Source organism: Pipra filicauda, unplaced genomic scaffold, assembly GCF_003945595.2.
Source record: "Pipra filicauda isolate LSUMZ 115617 unplaced genomic scaffold, ASM394559v2 scaffold261_size1826302_pilon, whole genome shotgun sequence".
NCBI lineage: Eukaryota > Metazoa > Chordata > Aves > Passeriformes > Pipridae > Pipra > Pipra filicauda.
Genome location: NW_024104378.1, coordinates 2,287 through 14,418, shown reverse-complemented (window position 1 = coordinate 14,418; position 12,132 = coordinate 2,287). Strand labels below are relative to the sequence as shown.

The following is a 12,132-nucleotide window of genomic DNA, read 5'->3' as shown; positions in this document are numbered from 1 at the left end:
CATCTCTATTTAGGAAGACAAAGTTAAAATGCTCCTTCCTCCTGATGGCCACCTGCTTCCTTTGCCTTCTGCACACACAGTTAAGGATCCCTATCCAAAGAGGAATGAGAAAACCCACTTATGAACTTGCACTACACGAACAAAACCACAAACTGGCAAAGAATACATGAAATTATACTGGATTTATGCCCTAAAAATTAATGCAGCTCCTCAAGAGAGCAAACTTGTCAACAATCAAACTGTTCCCCAAGCAGGTGGGAAACCAAGAGCAGTTAAAATTTTAAAGTCCCAGCCCATCCGTTTGCCTTGTTACAGCCAACTGCCAAAAAAGCAGCAGCGTTATCCATCATTGTCAGGGAGAGTTCAGTCATCAAGAATTATCTTTGGATTCCCTGCATGTGGAACATCAGCCCAGAGCAGACATTGCAAAGCCAGCCCCAAGGCTGAGGTGAAAAGACAAGCCAAAGTACACCAGCCATGGCTGGAGAGATTCATGGATCTGAGACCTGGGAGAGCTGCAATCAATTAATAATAATGATAAAGCAAATGAGGATTTATTAAAACATACTGTTAACAATTTAAGAACAGTCAACATCAAATTTTGAACTCAACTAAGTACAAGCCAGACATTTTCCATGTTACAGATACATCTCTGTAGTTCATTGCACTCAGCCTTACCTACAGAGGAGCCTCTGAGTTGGCTCAGTTAGAAAAACATCAATTACCAGCTTTAAGATCAACTCTATTCACCAATTTTAAAAGTTGTTAAAAATCTGTTGTGGATTATTCTGCCCTGAGAAAAGCTAAACCCACTTGGACAACCGAGTGGGATCAGTCATAAATGACAATACCCAACGAGTTCAACAACTCCCCAACAACCAGGTAACACCTCAAGTGACCCAAAACTCCCCAAAAACCACCTCTTACAAAGCCAGGCTCATCTCTTCAGGCATTTTCCACCACCTCTATGGGTACACAAGTAAATTTATACCTCGTTTTTCAAAAAATGCAACTAAATTTAAAAATCTCTTCTTTTGAACACAACTGAAACTCTGCAAAAATTTAATGTGGTGACACATTAATGAACCTCTTGCCTTAAACAAATACACAAAACCAGCAAAAATAGAACATCCAGGCCATATGTGACATAACCAGGATTGAAAAATACTATACTAGAAATTACATTAATTATTAGTCTTCTGCTTTTGCTTATGGACAAGAAAAGGCCAGGTCATGAAAAAACTCACAGGTTAATAGCAGCCTTTTTGAAGATAAACTCATAAAAATACAACAGCAAAGAGATCTTGTTTGCAGACAGTATGGAAAGAAATTTGCAGTTATTACCCTTCTTTGAGGCTTAACTTCCTGAGCCAGATAAGTAGGAGCAGTGCAGCAACTGGAGATTGAATTGAGTATAAAATGAGAGAGGCTGGACTGATCCTGAGCACTATGAATGGAATTATTTACTAAAATACAAATTGCTTCGTGTTTAGAAAAGTCCCTGTGAAACAAAAGACTTGGAATACTTTATTATACAATTAACTACTTCTACATTATTTTTATAATTTTCTTACAAATTCTAAGATCAGCATAAGTCTGATTTAGGCACTAAAAGCTCAGGGGAAAAGAGGCAGTGTTATAAACTGGCTTTCAAGACACTAATTATAATAAGTGAAGCCCTGACGATCATCAGATAAACTGCCAATAAATCCAACAGCAGGTTTCTGCAAACAGAGTGGTTTGTAAATAATTTCCATCGGGTACCTCTGGTTTTCCTGCTTTTCCTCATTCCCCAGCCAGTTCTGTCCACTTGCCACCACACACACATTTTTCTAGGAAGGCCAAGGATGCTGCTCTGAGAGCTGGGACGGAATCTGGAATTTCCAGGTGCCCTGAAGGCATTTAAAGAAATGCCACTCTTCACTTTGTCTGAAGAATCCAATTTAGAAGGTTATTAGGAGCAGATTTCCTGCCTCATACTCCACCCTGTGCTATGGAACAAAGAGATTGAGCTAAAGATATGCAAAAATGTACAGTTCCCCAAAAAGGAAAAAATCCTGTTTGGAAAGACACTCGGACTCCAACCAGTGTGTTTTTTAGTTTGGAAATGTATCAGTTAAATGGCACCTGCTGCCAAAGAAAGCAGATGGAACTCTGGCTCTTTGCCACATTACCAACCTTGAGAGATGTTACAGAACCAAAAAAGGTTGGAAAAGACCTTTAAGATCATCAAGTCCAGCTGCTGAGGTCATTCCACCCCTGGGAAGCTCTGCATCCCTCTACTGCTCTTTTCCCTCTTGCTTAAAGTAAAACTGGCACTCTCCAAAAACACTGGAGATTATTTCTTTTTAAACTATACTACTGTGGATTATTTTCCAAGAGAAAAGCAGTTGGGTTTGCAATTTTTAAAAACAGAATTACTGGTACTTCAATCTGCTATAAACTGGTATGCAAATTAGTTCAAAAGACAACCTGCATTTCTAAATTTTCATAATCTAATTTCTAAATGTTCCATTTCCAAAGGCAGATGAAACCTTGCCCTTTAATCACTATTTGATTATCTGCTTTCCTCTTCACTCCTTTCATTTGTTGCACTTGCAGAATTAAATACCCAATTTACAGGAGAAGTTTCTTACCGTCGGATTTTCAAACTCCCAGAGACTGGAACAGCCAAAATATTTAAGTTCTCAAGACTGGAACCTGAAAGAATATATAGGGCTTTTCTGCCCCCTTCTGTTTATTATATGCTTAATAAATTACTTCTTAAAATATACGGTATGTAACACGTACTTTCACATATATATTAAGATTTTTAGAGTTTCACTAAATTATAATCCCATTTTACAATATTAAAGAGGTAAAAACTCTCCAATTTCATTAAATACAAGAATTTTTTAATTGCTTATTTAGGCAGAAGGAAAAGCACGAGCCATATGAACCAAATTCCAAGTCATGCACCTTTATATTTATTCCTGGAAAGCAAGAGCTGCCTGTGCTCATGGAGCCATGGAATTAAATGTTCTGCTTTCCCTGGAATTCAGCTAATATAATCCTATGGGATTTGGCAAGGGGTCAGGTTAACCCACATTTTAATACTGTAACTGGGTTTAAATGTTCTTAGACACTAATTAGACCAGTAAATGTCCCCCTAATCTGTGTATAAACTCAAATCCTGTTTGATTCCCAGCTATTCCTCTTCTTCCCTTCCCAGAAACCCTCACAATTAAAGGATATTGGTTCTAAAATGAAACTAAAAGGACTCACAGAGGTCTCAGACCCAAAGTTCCTGGATTTCAGCTGAGTGGGAATAAATAAACTGTTTTTCCACATGTGGTTCGGAGTGATCATGGATTATTTCTGATCCTTCAAACCTCCCAAATTAAAGGATTTCACATTGATCATGGGCTAAGAGTAACAGCCAGGAAAACTGTAGGATTACCTGGCAAAGAGCAAAATACCAAACCTTGCAATACATCTGACACCTTTGCCTAAAACCTGAAGGAACTTTATTACCTAAAACTTGATTTTCAGTGTATATTCTATTTAAGAATTCAAAATTATATCTCTCTAAAAGCTCATTTCTAGCATTTTAAGCCTCACAAGCCCATTTTAAACACCACCATCACAACTGAAAACACTCAAGCCACACATTTTGCATCCATTTCTCAGACTCTGCTCGGCTCTCACTTGAGTCACTGGATTATTATAAATGATATTTCTTGAGGAACCATTCATTTCAGAAAAATTGTATTTGGGAGAATGAGCCCACAGTTCAAATCTTGGTCAGTTTGCAAAGTTTTATACACTGAGTTCCACCCCATCCACGCAGGAATTATTGAACTCTCCAAGACACAGATGAACTGCTGGTATTAAATTGTTATTTTAATTCCATGCCTGACCTTGCACTCTCCCCCTAATGCTGTCTGGAAGTCAGACATTGCTTCTCAATTTATCAAATCCCAACACCAAAATTACTAAACACTTGGCTCCCCAATATCTTAGTGCAACAAAAATGGAATGTGAAATTCCAATGCAAACACTGCTGGACACATCCAAGATGCCACTTCTTAGTCCTGTGGGAATTTTAAATATATAAAAATCACAGCCACTATTTTCAATATAAGGTTGTATTGACCATAAATATAACAGATCACAGAAGTTCATTTAACTCCCAGCAGGGAGTTAAACCCATGTTCTTCTGTGGGTAAAATAAAAATCTGTAACTGTCCAGAGATTGAGGCTGACAAGTTCTGTGACAAATTAGGAGACTTTGGAAAGCATTGTCATGGTTTTCAGGGAATTAAGTATGTCAAATTTGGATTTGGGTTTTTTTCATACCAAAGCCAAAGAAACTAAAATAAGCAGGATAAGAGGGGCTGACAGACAATCAAATAATTCCTTTATTTCATCAGTTCTGTTTCAGAAATTGAATTTTTGAATGCAAGTCAGCACTGTAGTTTTCAGATAAATGTGTCATATGCACCTCAAGAAGAAATTTGGGGGTTTCATCCATCCACTTACATATTTCAAGCCCCAACAATTCCTCCAGGATGAAATGCTGCTCATTGCTGGCATTAAGGTGATGGTCACCGACTTCCTTTAGGGAAGAAAACCATTCAAAACATGTTTCATATATTCAGCTTGAAAACAGAGGGGGTGTGTTCATACATTAATGCAAGTGTAAGAAACCCCTTTATTTCTTTATCAGTAGAAGTGAAAACAGAGGCCCCAAAAGGCCTGGAAAGTAACACCTTTGCAGCCCAATAAATGCAATTATCACTTCGAGTTCTGACTCCCTCACTCAAAATTCCACTTTGCCAAAATTTATCAAAAATATCAAAATTTGGCTTCTATTTCTGCGCTCTTTAAAAACCTTGGGATTTAAACAGAATTTTTAAATACATAAAAAGGGGTAAAATCCTCCAAAGTCATGAAGTTTCAGTGAAGATCTTACATTGTGTAAACATTGACTCTGCTCCCCAGTTGTGAGTGTAACCAAAGAGAACGTTGTGAAAACAGAGCCCAGACAATTGTGCCATTTTCCTTCAGCCCCTTCCTCCTCAGTCCTTGAGGAAAAACCCCGTTACACAGAACCCTCACTGTGGGAAGCTCCAGACAGGACACCTGAACTGGGAATTTAAATAAATGTTTGCTCCCAGTTGAGTGATGACAGAAAGGAAAAGGTTGAGAATTTATTGATCCCAAAGGATCCATCCAAAGCAATGACAAAAGTCTATTTGTGGTTTTGTTTCAAACTTCAATTTTTACACTAAAAACGCTGCTGGAGGAGGCCCCAGGAAAGGCTCTGACCTAAGACAGGATAAATAAACCTGGATTGCTTAGAGAGTGGCAGGAACTTCTGAAAATCTGATGAACTCCAAAGCTTCTCCAAATAAAACCTTTATAATACCTTCTGGTTAACACCCCAAATCGCTGACTCAATTATCTGGAGCACTCCACTCCCTCTCACCCCCAAAATACGTCCCTGAGTTGTCTCCAGGGCTGAATCTGCTTCCAGGGAAATATTTTTTCAGGCATTGAGTTGAGTGTATGAGCTCAGGCTCACAGCAGGTTGAGTAATGTACCTGCAACTTGAAAATAAACCTTACATCTTGCAGGATACTCTGCTCCTCAAGCCATGCTTTGTTTCAAACTGGCTACTTCAAATAAATAAAGTAAAATATTCCTGAAAATTGAGGGTCCTCGGGTATTTCCAGGAAGGGACAATTAGCTCTTAACTTCAGTTAAAGGCAGTAAGAATCCTCAAGGTTTACAATGTTAATTTATTCATCACTGAATGAAATAAAAGAAAAATTAGCCATAAATTAAACTTGGAAAGTGGTTTAAATCACCTAATGAGTTATAGTATCAACTGCAGTGAACACAGGAAAGAGGTGAACAATATCCACCAGAGACTGAACTACTCCGTGATAAGGGCTGAGGAATTACTATTCTTTCTAAAAGTCTGGATTAGCAGAGGAGGATAGTTTACTATAATCTATAAAAATGCTTCTGATAAAAATGCAATTAGGTTGGTAAAGGATTTTGTAACTCACAGAAAAAAGAAATACATAAAAAAATTTAAAAATAGAATTCTGGGTATTCTAGGTTTTATAGCAGTACCTTTATAATATTTCTTTAGGTTTGTTTGTTTTCCTAAAGGTTTTATGCAGGACAAGAGAATCTGTGGCTGCCCCATCCCTGGAAGTGTCCAAGGCCAGGCTGGATGAGGCTTGGAGCAACCTGGGCTAGTGGAAGGTGTCCCTGCTCATGGCAGGGGATTAGAACTCAATGATCTTTAAGGTCCCTTCCAACCCAAAGCATTCCATGATTCTATGACCACACTGACTCTCAGTGGAAGCTCTGCCTTCTGTGCTGGAAGGGGAAGAGGGAAGGATACAGAGAGTTGATAAACCAGACCAGGCTTTAATTGGCAATAATCAACAAGTGATAAAGGTTTTTATGAATGAGACACAGGGAATTCAGGGAAACATTCTGTCCCTGTGAAAATGGAGTGTCAACAATGCCAAGTTAAACACATCCAGCCCTATTTTCTTTTGAGTCACAGAGGCCACAGCCTGCTCAGGAACAAAAAGCCCTCAGTGCTTTACTGGCACCACAGGTTTGATAATGTGCAACTTCAGATCAACACCAACAAATATTTGGGGCAGGGAATCTCAGAGTCTTCAAGAATTCTATCTAAATTTACTTTCAGACTGTCTGAGAAGCTGTCAGCAAAAATTTGTACACCCAAAGCAAAAGATTAAATGCCAAGTTCCCCGTTACACAGGACAGCTTTCTGATGGTTACAGAGATTTAAAAAAAACAAACCAAACCAAAACAGCTCAGGTCTGACAAATCCCTTAAGAAACTCAAAATAGTACAATTTACAGAGGAAAGCATTCACTGAACAAGAATTAATAGAGTCCCAAAGGGGCCATTTCTAAAAAGGCTTCTCAAGTCTTTTGTGCACAAACAGTAAGTTCAGCTAATGCACAAGAACTTGAAGATCTCCAAAATAACGACAAAAAACCCACCCCAGGTTTAAAGAAGGTTCTTTAAGAAATACTGATAAAAGAGTATTTAGCAAAAACACTGGTGTGATACTCCAGTTACTTGCTGTATGATCCAAGTAGTTATTCCATGCACTTTATTTCTTTTCTTATAGAACTTGGCCATGATTGATCTTTTCAATGTATGACTGTGAAGCTTTCAAGAGCAGAGGAAAAGGTAGGCACAGCACCTATTTTAAAGAAAAATTAAATGCCTAAACGCTTTTGTAATGGAGAATAAAAAGTAGGTATTTAGAGAAGCATTAAGTATTTTCTATCTATAAAAATATGAATGAGGAAGAAAAAGTTATTAGAGAAAAGAGTATTTTCATAAGCAGCTTCCTGTGTCTGGATTCATCTCCACAGTAAAATGACAGGAACACCAAGATTCAGATATTTAAAACCATATTAGGCAGCTCATACACCAAAGGACTGCAGGTCAAGCCTGCTCTTTCATCAAAGTGCATTAGATTATTCACCAGATTTTCCATCTCCAAATTCTAACTCCAAAATAAGCACAGATATTTTTCTAGCAGGAGCCTTTAGAAAACAAGCCCATAAAACAAACTCCATTGTACTTCTGGTGAATAGAAGTAAAATGAGAAGCAATTAGAATGATGATGAACTCATTAAGTCAAAACAGCTACATAAATAAAAGCAAAGCAAGCCTAAAAAACCTGTCTGAGGTTTTTCCAGAGGATGGATGAATGAGCCTGGTTTAAGTCAAAATGAAATGTGAGAGTTGCAAAGTGTCCATGGACTCGTTCTGAGTAACATCATGAAACTGGTACAGAAATTACCTCCAAGATAAATTAATTTTACCCCCACGAACAGCCTCTTGACAGCTCTGCAGACAGAAGGAAAGGCCCAAAGAGTGGATTGCTGTTATTTTAAGAGCTCGGTGGTGAGTGACGTGTCCTTACCATCGCACTTTGTTGCAGGTCTGGGTGGCGCCGAGGGGGGACCCGGCCACCATGGGCACCTGGATGGGGCTGTGCTGCTTGTTCATGACCAGGTCCAGCTTCTCCTCCAGGGATTTACAGGTGGCCTCCAGTGCCAGCAGCTTGGCCTCAATGCTGTCCAACCTCAGGCATATTGTCTGATTGATGGAATACAGGAATGACTGCAGAGGGGAGGAGGCAGAAGAAGCTCATTTGAAACACGGATTTATCTCCGGCGACACACGCGGGAGGAAGCTCCGGATAAACGTGACTGGGAAACAATTCTAAAGGAATTAGCAGTGACAAAACTCAGACCTGTTCAAACCTGATGACATTCAGGAGCATTTTTGCATTCTCAGATTCATCCAGATTTTTATTCAGAAGCCAAAAGCACACGAGCCAAAAGCATTTTCACCTAGGCACTTTGTAGGGATGATTTCATACACCACAAAAATCATTTCCAGTGATGTGCCAAAGCCTTCCATTCCACATGTTAAAACAGAAGGATTATAAATCTATGAATGCATCCTCCTGGATGAAGTTAACTAAGTTTTTTTCCTGTCCAAACAGATAAATTCAGATGATCGCAGTGGAAATTGTATCAACACAAACAACCTTCGAGACAATTAATGCTGCTCACTTCAGTTTTCTCCTCAACAGCAAATCAAGGAAAGCAAATAAATAAAATCTGTTTTCCTATGCAATCTTTTGCAAAAGAAAACATATTCTACTCGGGTTCTCTTGGGAAAGCAGGCCCTTAAAGGGAAAAGTCACACACACTGTGCTTTGCAAACAGCAGCTGTGCCATCTTGTGGCCCTGCACTCACTGAACACCCCAAACCACGCTGGCTCATGGAGCTGCTGCTCTTTCAACAGAGCTTCAGATTCCAGGAACATTCCAAAAATACAGAATTACCCACTATTTAATGTGTGTGGCATAAAATATTAGTCATAAACTTATGCTCCAAGACAAAAAACAACCTTAAAGCAAACTAGTGAGAACAGCGGGGGAAGTTCTGAGCTACTGAGCCTGAACCAAATATGAATTATCTGTTAGGAGAACGTTGGTGGCTTCAAACAATAATTTAAAACATGCTGAAATTATCTACAAATTGTACTATAAATACATGCTCAAGTTTATCTTTTCAGTCAACTTCACTGGCCTCATGACAAAATGCACCAACAGTGATGTTTGAGTCACTGGAATTATTCAGATATTTTATATTACATATAAAATTCTTTAGACAGTCATCCAGATTTTAAAATTCATGCATAAAAATTAACAAGCACTTCCAAGAAGGCCACGAATAATTCCAGCATTCTGTATAAACAATTAATGTTACATTCTTTTAACATATTTTCCTAAGAAAGTGAACTTAATTGGTATTAGCAATGACACCAAAGGCACTGTCACCTTAATGGAGGGGTCCTGGCAGTTGATTTCGATGCGCTGACGTTTCAGAGCAGGTTCCACATCATCATCTGCCACCTCATGGTTCTCCAACACAACTGCAAAGAAAAAAGAGCATTGCCAGAGTTCACAACACAAGAGGACAAGGCTGAAATCAAAAATACATTAAAAGAAGAAAGAAAAAAGAATGTAGAATGTATCTAATTAACATATTGCAGGGATTCTCTTACATTTACTTGGCTTTTCTCTTAAATATCTGACAATGGGGATCTGACCAGGTTTGTTCCTGTACCAATTGAGCAAAGACTTGTTGAAGGTTGTCCACGCCCCACCAGACAATCCTGAACCCCAAGTCATCAGCAAGGCAGGGACAGGCTTCTCCTCCAAATATTTGGGAATATTTCTGAAGGAACTTTTTAATTTTGTATCAGAAAAGCAGGTTTTGGTCTGTGTTTCTGTTTTCCATAACGGCAGTTACTGTTCTTTCACTTACTTCAAAGGCCACGTTGATCATTCATCACAAAGGATCAAGATCTAGAGCTGATCTCAATATATTTTTGCTTAGTAGGTCAAGCTCTAAGTAAGGGATATCATAATATTTGCTTTCAGAAGTGTGTTTCAATTTTACTGTACAAAGAATTTTAATAACGTAGGAGAGAAACTATTTTACAAGTAAAACAACAATCCCTAATAGATGGGTGACAGCTCCCCTTTGAAGGAAAGGAAAAAAACAAAAGACTGCAGGAGGTCATATTTCATTCAGTTTTTGGGACTAATCTACCCCTACACAAAAAGAAGCAATAAAGGCAATAAAGCCTTTAAAAGGAAAGCAAAATAAATCAAATAATCTCATCTAAAGGGTTTGAACATACACAGGTGAAGCTACTGAAAATGTGGGATGTGGTCTTTAGAAGCACATTTGGGAAAAAACTCTGCAGCCTGGTTTGTATTTCTAAGTAAAGCCCAGCAGTGATTTCCACCTCGTTGAGGGCAGAGCTGTAAGTGGTACCTGGGTCATCTGGAGTCAGGTCCTCAACTGCAATTTGAACAACATCTGACAAATCCTGCTCTGACATCATTCAGAACCAGCAGCAAATCCCTCACACACCACTGCAGGTCCCCAAGGCAGGAATTGGACACGTCATGCAATCCTGGAAAACAGCAGCAGGGAGAATGTTAACACAGATACACGTGATACAACAACACTGCCTTTATTTTCCATTCTTCTGCTATTAAAGTCGATTCCCAAAGAAATGACCAACCTACAAAGTGATTATCCAGTGGTATCCATGGATATTTTACCCAGCCACCTCAAAGAGCAAAGCACTGCACAACCTGCAGCACCTCCAGGACTGAGCTCAAGCTTTCCTTGCTGATCCACCTTTCTGCACTTTCCCAACGGATTAAGAGAACATTCAGGTTCACAGACCTGGCAGCTCATCAGTACAATATCCAAAATGAAATGTTTTCTTTTAAATTGATTTTTTTTCTTTTAGAAGGTCTAAGAACATACAAGACCATTCCTGGACTGCAAAGTTTTAACTTATGAATTATTACTTAGTTCTCAGAAGTGATCAGACTTTAGTCTTATTTCACAAAAGCACATGAAGCTCCCAAGCCCCTTAAGATTTGCAATTACTGCACATTCACATATGAATCTTTACAGGTCTCTAAAATCTTCCCAAATTCAGTGAGAACAAGGAGTTCCTCACAGCAAATTAAACTAGACTTGAAGCAAAACTTGACCTTTTTTCTTGAGTATGAAGTTGCCTGGTTTTTCTGCAGCTCAACTCTGATTAATTCATTTTCAGAATATGGTCCTGCTTTTAAAGCCAAAATATTTCTCAGCCCTGCTCCCCTGGAATTCTCTGTCAAGGTTATTTATGAATGTTTTAAGAGAAACCTTCAGCCTGTAAAATTGAATTTAAATCACTGGAATCACTCATATCTGTGCCTTCCCACAGTTTATGAAGGGATGGACAAGGAATACCAAGGGATCAGTGGATTTTTTCCCTTTTTAACCTTAAGTAAAAAACACTGGATATAATTTGAGGTTTACCAATGGAAATGGTAATTCATCCCTTAACGCTGACACAGATTTTCCTCTTCCCTTCTTCCACTTGAGCACAAGAAATCCATTAAGCCAGACAGGTGGAGGATAAATTTTTAGGAGAAGAATCTTGAGCAAGCCCATCTCAGAGGACTCCAAAGTGTTCGCTCAAGACACCAGCACTGCCAATACTGAGTCATTTGAAATTCTGCTCATGGTGAAAACTCTTGGGCCAGCACAGACTGTGGCAGGACTCCCAAAAATCCCTGGCAATCCAGTTGTGCACATGGATGCCATTTTGGCAAATTCCATTTGCCATTTCTGAGAAATCCTGGTGCCCAGCCAGGCTGGACAGAACAAAGCAGCTGGCTCCTCATGTCACACAGTGCCTGGAAGAGTAAGAATTCCTCAACCTGAGGGAAGACATTCACTAAAAAAGGACAAACTAGAGCAAAACCCAACTGTTAAACACTTTGTTATTTACAGGATTCAAGATTTCACTGATTTGCTGCATTTAAATCAGTCAGAGCTACAAATATACCAGTATTTTTTAAAGCATTCTGAAGGTCTTGCAATGGTTTTAATATTTCATGTGCTGCACATATTTATCATGGAATATTCTGAGTTTGAAGGGACCCAGAAGGATTAAAGCTCAACTCCTGGCCCTGCGCAGGATAC

At 38.9% G+C, this 12,132-nt stretch overlaps 1 protein-coding gene across 2 annotated transcripts in view; it reads right to left on the bottom strand.

Moving 5' to 3' along the window:
- The window catches only part of LOC113987252 (BTG3 associated nuclear protein), a 104,960-nt gene extending 94,410 nt beyond the window's left edge, over positions 1-10,550 (bottom strand). For both annotated transcript variants that reach the window (XM_027719788.2, XM_027719789.2), the window contains exons 1-3: positions 10,414-10,550; positions 9,408-9,502; positions 7,976-8,175 (exon numbers count right to left, since the gene is read on the bottom strand). In XM_027719788.2, coding sequence (XP_027575589.1) covers positions 7,976-8,175; positions 9,408-9,502; positions 10,414-10,483 — 365 coding nt within the window. In that variant the 5' untranslated portion in view covers positions 10,484-10,550. The remainder of the gene's footprint in view (positions 1-7,975; positions 8,176-9,407; positions 9,503-10,413) is intronic.
- Between the last annotated feature and the right edge of the window lie 1,582 nt (positions 10,551-12,132).